Raw genomic sequence first — 8,068 nt, 5'->3', positions numbered from 1 at the left:
ATGATCACTTGGAACTGGAGTCAGATTAAACACGGAGCTAGACTACAACTGAAACAAAATCCTGATAAATTAAGGGAACTTTGCAGAAGCGCAGGTAAAAGGCCTACACGCAGAACACATTCAAGCTGCAGGCCACTGCATTTTGCTGTTGGTCCGGCAGGTGGTCCTTACACCCATGTCTGTATTCTTCCATGGTACGTGGAAGAATACATGTCCACTTTTGGTGAGCTTGTGTCTTTCCTTTAGCAGACTCCGCTCTGCCATCCCTGAAGGTTCTGACTACCCAGTCCATATGTGTAATATCCACATGCCTACTAGCCTACTTTTGCTTTGGCTTGTTTTACTGGTGTGACTGACTACCAAAATTAAAGTTGCATATTGCCACCTAACACTCTAAATGCTTCTGGCTGAATAGTGTATTTAGATATTTTAACAGCAACGTTAAATAATAAACAACAACAAAAATAAAATGAACCATTTATTGAAGTCACTAGATTTTTAATAGAAATAACATCTGCAACCCAGACTTTCAAATGTCATAGACAAATTGCTTAAAATACTATAAAATAACAGATGACATGAGTAGTTCATATTGTTAGTGCATTAATAATTATTACAAATGAATGGCAGATTCCACAAACCTAGATTACAATTACTAATTTAAACAAATGTATACATTTAAACCACATGAAAAAGACAAAAAACAACAAGACAAGTTAGCACATTTTACTATTGTAATGCTAATGTTCTTCACGGATGGGTGTACAACCAGAGAAAAAGCTGTTTTTGAAGTTATTTAGACCTCTCTTTTTACCCCGGAGAAAACTGGAAGTGCTGTTCATCCCTTCAGAGTCATCACTGTCACTCTCGTTGTCAGCAGGGACTGGTTTCTTTTCAAGCTTCAGATCTGCAGGCAGGTGCCCCATGTCTCCAATCTCCTTTTCACGGTGCAAAAAAAAAAAAAGAAAAAAAAGAAAAAGTGTTTGAGGAAGACTTGAGCACACACAGAAATGAAAGGCTGTCATTTATTCCCAATTACCTTCATGACATCCCAAACCAGTATGCTATTTTCTAGGTACAATAAAATGATGTTCAAGATAAAGAAAAATCTTTAACCATTATGTATATAAATACCTTTTCTTTATTATTACTTAAAAAAAAAAAAAAAAAGTTCTCTCATGTTGGCTTAAGAAAGCATACTGATGTGGTAATAAATCTTATTATGCAGCCATCTACATTGCAAGTAAATCACTTTCATATGCAACTCAATTTTGCGCTAGGTAACTAAATGTCTATCATTATCCCATTGCTAATAAATTGTCAGATTTCACTTGCCAGTGTTTGAACTAGGGTAAGAAAAAGTTTAGCACAGAGAAATTTTCAAATCGCCTACACATGAACACTGAGCAATTCAAAATTCTAGTTTATTTTTATAGAATATGAGGTTTATTTCTAGTTAAGATAGCACCTATTTGAAAATTTGCTTCAATGTTTTTTGAGATGTGAGCTCCAGGGCATCCATGGCCATTTAGCATACCAGTGCAGTTTTTACATTATGAGTTGCTACATGGGATTCTTCGTCTCTGGTTAAACATAATATAATTTGTTCTGACAATTGTTAGTCTCAATGTATTATTTGTACATACATTTCATAACTTTATATTTTTATTTAGCTTTAATGCAATCAAATTCTTTGCAATCAAAATGACTGATTTTGTGACAGTAATATCCATAATTTTGTGGAAAGTTTGAGATATTTTTATAATTAAGATACCACATATACCAAATGCATGACACTCTAGATCAGGGATACTCGAATCTGGCTCGCGAGATCCACTTTCCTGTAGAGTTTAGCTCTAAGCCTAATCAAACACACCTGAGCATGCTTATCAGTGTCTTCAGGATCACTAGAAAATCACAGGTAGGTTTGATCAGGGTTGGCGCTAAACTGCAGGAAAGTGGATCTCGCAAGCCAGATTTGAGTTTCACTGCTCTAGATCTACAATAGTCATACATGACCAAAAAAAATAAAGGTTCAGGTACAACATGCTACAGAAATTGAATCAAATATAAAACACTGCACAGTCTTCACTGTGTGAATTAAATATACTCATCCTTATTCAAGCTGCATGTGTACAGCTATCCACTGTAATAACTACTTACTGTTTATATATATATATATATATATATATATATATATATATATATATATATATATATATATATATATGTGTGTGTGTGTGTGTGTGTGTGTGTGTGTGTGTGTGTGTGTGTGTGTGTGTGTGTGTGTGTGTGTGTGTGTGTGTGTGTGTGTGTGTGTGTGTGTGTGTGTGTATATATATATATATATATATATATATATATATATATATATATATATATATATATATATATATATATATATATATATATATATATATACACACACGTGAAAATCAACCCAATTAACTGTAAGGGCTCTAAAGAAAAACAACTGTCTTTATGTGAATACTCGCCAAGATGGGGATGTAATTTTTGACATAACTGTGTCCATTTGACCATACAAGCTTGTTGGACAAACAGTTTTTGGTGTGCACAAAAGAACTACATAACACAAATTAAAGGGATGCTTGATTGGGATTTCACTTTTTAATGTTAGCTAGTGTGTAATGTTGCCATTTCAGCATAAAAAATATCTGAATGTTATGATGCTGAAAGTTCAATGCAAACGGAGATTTTGTGTCTTTTAAAATTATGGCAATTTAATTCCTACAAAAACGGCTTGCAAGGACAACAACGAGTTACTCTGCATCTCTCTCTCCCTCTCATTCAGATCATCAGCTAACCAGCTCAGCTCCAACAATGAACTGTTCCAATTATACACTCTGTGTGTATAGACAGACAGATAATTTTCACATAGCTATGAGAAGTGTTAAACATGGACGTGCACGTGGTTGCCGTGCTGTATTAAAGCTTTAATCAGGATAAAACTGTAGGCTATATTAAAAGCTAACATAAGCAGTAGCATTTACAAATAACAGCACATCTAAAAGAATGAGACGACAAACAAAGAACCATACCATTCTGAAACGTCCTGTAAGAGCCGTGCTTACACAGGTTCTGCACGATCCTCTTCACTAATATTCTCTGGGTCTCAATCGGGCTCAAATTGATAAGCAATATTGACAACGCCATTGTTTACAATACAACCGGAGCACATGCCGCTGATGCGAGGGCATGACGTTAAACCGCACTGGTCTTTTCTAGCACTTTAGATGCGGTTGCTCCTTTACGCTTAAGGAAGATTAAGGATAAGAGTCCAACACCGTGGTATAATAAGCACACCCGCGCCCTAAAGAGAGCAGCCCGGAAAATGGAGCGCAGCTGGAGGAAAACTAAATTAGAGGTATTTCGTTTAGCTTGGCGGGAAAGTACCCTATCCTACAGAAAAGCATTAAAAACTGCTAGATCTGATTACTTTTAGTCTCTTCTAGAAGAAAACAAACATAACCCTCGGTATTTATTCAATACAGTAACTAAATTAACGAAAAATCAAGCATCAACAGGTGTTGGCATTTCCCAAGAGCATAGCAGTAATGACTTTATGAACTACTTCACTTCCAAGATCAATACTATCAGAGATAAAATTGTATCCTTGCAGCCGTCAGCTACAGTATCGCATCAGATAGCGCACTATAGATCCCCTGAGGAACAATTTCATTCATTCTCTACTGTGGGAGAGGAAGAATTGTATAAACTTGCTAAATCATCTAAACCAACAACATGTATGTTAGACCCGATTCCATCTAAACTACTAAAAGAGCTGCTTCCAGAAGTCATAGATCTTCTTTTGGCTATTATTAATTCATCATTGTCATTAGGATATGTCCCCAAAACCTTCAAATTGGCTGTTATTAAGCCTCTCATTAAAAAACCACAACTTGACCCCAAAGATCTAGTTAATTACAGACCGATCTCAAATCTCCCTTTTCTGTCAAAGATACTAGAAAAGGTAGTATCCTCACAATTATATTCCTTCCTAGAGAAAATTGATATCTGTGAGGAATTCCAGTCAGGATTTAGATCGTATCATAGTACTGAGACTGCTCTCATTAGAGTTACAAATTACCTGCTTCTATCATCTGATCGTGGTTGTCTCTCTTTATTAGTTCTACTGGATCTTAGCGCTGCGTTCGACACTATCGACCACAACATTCTTTTGAATAGACTAGAAAACTTTGTTGGCATTAGTGGAAGTGCCTTAGCATGGTTCAAATCGTACTTATCTGACCGCCATCCGTTCGTAGCAGTGAATGAAGAGGTATCATATCGATCACAAGTGCAGTATGGAGTACCTCAAGGCTCAGTACTAGGGCTGTTACTTTTCACGCTTTATATGTTACCCTTGGGAGATATTATCAGGAGACATGGTGTTAGCTTTCACTGTTATGCTGATGATACTCAGCTCTATATTTCTTTGCGGCCCGGTGAAACACACCAAATTGAGAAACTAACGGAATGCATAGTCGATATAAAAACTGGATGACGAGTAATTTTTACTGCTAAATTCTGAAAAACAGAGGTGTTAATTATCGGACCTAAAAACCCCACATGTAATAACCTAGAACATTATCTAACACTTGACGGCTGCTCGGTCAATTCTTCTTCATCAGTCAGGAACCTAGGTGTGCTGTTCGATAGCAATCTTTAATTTGAAAGCCATGTTTCTAGCATCTGTAAAACTGCATTTTTTCATCTCAAAAGCATATCTAAATTGCGACCAATGCTCTCAACGTCAAATGCAGAAATGTTAATTAATGCGTTTATGACCTCAAGGTCAGACTATTGTAATGCTTTATTGGGTGGTTGTTCTGCACGCTTGATCAACAAACTACAGTTAGTCCAAAATGCAGCAGCTAGAGTCCTTACTAGAACCAGGAAATATGACCATATTAGCCCGGTTCTGTCAACACTGCACTGGCTCCCTATCAAACATCGGATAGATTTTAAAATCTTGTTAATTACTTATAAAGCCCTGAATGGTTTAGCTCCTCAGTACTTGAGCGAGCTCTTATCGCATTATAGTCCTCCACGTCCGCTGCGTTCTCAAAACTCCGGCCGTTTGATAATACCTAGAATATCAAAATCGACTGCGGGCGGCAGATCCTATTCCTATTTAGCACCCAAACTCTGGAACAGTCTACCTAACACTGTTCGGGAGGCAGACACACACTGTCAGTTTAAATCTAGATTAAAGACCCATCTCTTTAGCCTGGCTTACACATAACACATTAATACGCTTCTATTATTCAAATCCGTTAAAGGATTTTTAGGCTGCATTAATTAGATCAACCGGAACTGGGAACACTCCCCATAACACACGATGTACTCGTTACATCGTAAGTTGAATGGCATCTACGCTAATATTTGTCTGTTTCTTTCCTATTCTGTTTCTCAGTCCGTATCCGATCAGATGGTGGATCAGCACCAAGAGATGTCTACAGCCCTGATCGTCAGCGGAGACCAGAACACCCAGATGACCCCCAGAGATATATCCCCAGTGAAAACCTCGATTGAATACAATAAAACTAAAAAAAAACAACAACAAAATAACTAAAATATAAAAAAAATACCTAACTACATAATGCTACTATTGTTAGAAATTGTAACAAAATTAAAATAGAAATATAAACTTTTGAACTGTGGGTTTTGTCTGGTCAGAGGAGAACTGGCCCCCCGACTGAGCCTGGTTTCTCCCAAGGTTTTTTTTTCTCCATTCTGTCACAAAGGGAGTTTTGGTTCCTTGCCGCTGTCGCCTCTGGCTTGCTCAGTTGGGGACACTTAATTTTTAGCGATTATCGCTGATTTGATTGCACAGATACTATTTAAACTAAACTGAGCTAGACAATGACATCTCTGAATTCAATAATGAAATGCCTTTAACTGAAAATTGAAAATTGAGTGTTTAATCTTATCATTATACATTACTGACACTCTATCCTCCAATTTGATACTGTTAAGTGCTTTGACACAATCTGTATTGTAAAAGCGCTATATAAATAAAGGTGACTTGACGGTTTAGCGAATCACAACACACTGGCCCAGCTAACCAATCTGAGCCCATCGCATATTTCTGAGGGAGGGGCTTCATAAAACCAGGAAATCATCAGCGTGTTTATAGAAGGAACAAAGCGGTATAGAATAAAGGTAAATGTGAAATTATTATTATTTTTTTAAACAAAGCATTAACACGTTAGACTGCACGTCATAAATACAATTAAGTATTAAAAAAACAAAAAAAACAAAAAGTCAACCACCCCTTTAAGATATTTTTGAGAATCAATGATTCAAGCTTCAACCAGACTTTGTCAAATCGTAGTTTAGCAAATAAGTTTAACAACTTTCTTTTAAAATTATTGTAATTTGACATTAAAATTTCATTATACCATGGTCTGCTGAATATTCAATTCTCATTGAATGGAAGGTGAGCGAGAGACCATTGTGTGCTAACCTCGCACTACCGTGTCAAACTCAGAATGAGCTTACGCCTCTGAGGTCAGACCACACCTACTGCCAGCCCCTAACACCGTAAGGAGAGACCGACGCAAAGATTTAAACTGAGTACATCCTACAAAAAAAGATTTAAACAAAGTACATCCTTTTATTGTACAAAGCATGCTTGAGTCTGTGGCTACAGAATCATATCATAGGCCTATGTATGTATGTCTGTGTGTGTCTGTGTGTGTGTGTGTGTGTGTGTCTGTGTGTGTGTGTGTGTGTGTGTGTGTGTGTGTGTGTGTATGTATGTATGCATGTATGTATGCATGTATGTACACACACATACATATACATATATACATATATATATATATACATACATACACACACACACACACACATACAGATGTTCCTGATATTAACATGCTCACAAATGTTTTTTTTTTGTTTGTATTTTATTGAATCAGATACCAGCACCAGATGTATCCTGATGTCTTTTCAAACTGTTTTCCTCTGAGAGCGCTGTACCAACATCAGATGTTCAACTACACTGATATTCTATGTTAAAACAAGCTCCTTTTCTACTGATTGTGTTTTTTTCTTCTTGAATCCATGGAAAGAAGTAGAAACACTTAAATAACACACGTAAATATCAGGTATGATTTACTTGTTTCACTTGCTGAACAGAATCTGTTGCAGGAATGACTCAAAGTCTGTTCACATCTCTGTGGTTAGATCAGTGTGCACAATAATGCATCTTTGACCTTCATTATGTATGTTTTTATTATACTGTGTTGTAAATAAAATACAAATAATTTAAAAACCCTTTTTTCAATCTCCTCACATTCTCTCTTACCTGCCTCACTGTCACACTGATGGGCCATTAGGGGAGGGCCCTTTGTCTCTCAGGTGAGACTCACTTAATATTCATGGCCATTGCCACTCCCTCGCATATAGACCCTCGACCACAAAACATGTCTTTGATTTTCACATAATTTTGAAGTAAATATTCTAGCCTACAAGACTGATTACTCAAAAGTCTTGTTCAGGACTATTTAGTGTGGGTTTTATAGCCTTATTTCAGCTACATTTTTTCCCCCAAAACTTACTAACCACGCATAATTTTTTTCTAAAAAATGCAAACATGTACATCCATCTTGGTCACATATTATTGTAGCACAGTTTGTGCTGAATACAAAAAAAATTACATGTTGGTCAATAGTATGTTTTAAGTAGCTGAAATAAGCACAAATATCAGGGCATGTCAAAACATCTCAAGGGCCCCAAAATGACCTCAGACCCCAGAGGGTTAATACGTTTGTCGATCAAATCGAACAAGCAGTTCAAAGCAATGTGGATGTGGGTAGCAATTCTGCTTTACAGGTATGTGTGTCGGTGGCACGGAATAGACAAGGTGGAGGACGTAGAAAGCTAACCGACCTAGCACACAATATGATAATCCAAAAAAATAAGATACATATTTTCGCCCCCAAAAATAACAGACAATATATGCTTCAGTATATGTCTAGTGCATTCCTTAAACCCTCACTGTCCCGATCAGGAATTGGTGAGAATAGCCAACAACATACAC

General features: G+C 36.8%; 1 protein-coding gene across 1 annotated transcript in view; it reads right to left on the bottom strand.

Annotated features, from left to right (window-relative positions):
- Positions 1–481: 481 nt before the first annotated feature.
- Positions 482–8,068, bottom strand: part of kif4 (kinesin family member 4) — a 136,697-nt gene continuing 129,110 nt past the window's right edge. Inside the window, exon 31 of the mRNA XM_058757935.1 lies at positions 482–938. Within this exon, the coding sequence (XP_058613918.1) occupies positions 741–938 (198 nt within the window). The 3' untranslated portion in view covers positions 482–740. The remainder of the gene's footprint in view (positions 939–8,068) is intronic.

Source organism: Onychostoma macrolepis, chromosome 21, assembly GCF_012432095.1.
Source record: "Onychostoma macrolepis isolate SWU-2019 chromosome 21, ASM1243209v1, whole genome shotgun sequence".
Lineage (NCBI taxonomy): Eukaryota > Metazoa > Chordata > Actinopteri > Cypriniformes > Cyprinidae > Onychostoma > Onychostoma macrolepis.
Note: the sequence above shows the minus strand (reverse complement) of the source record. Positions and strands in the feature narration are given on the sequence as shown.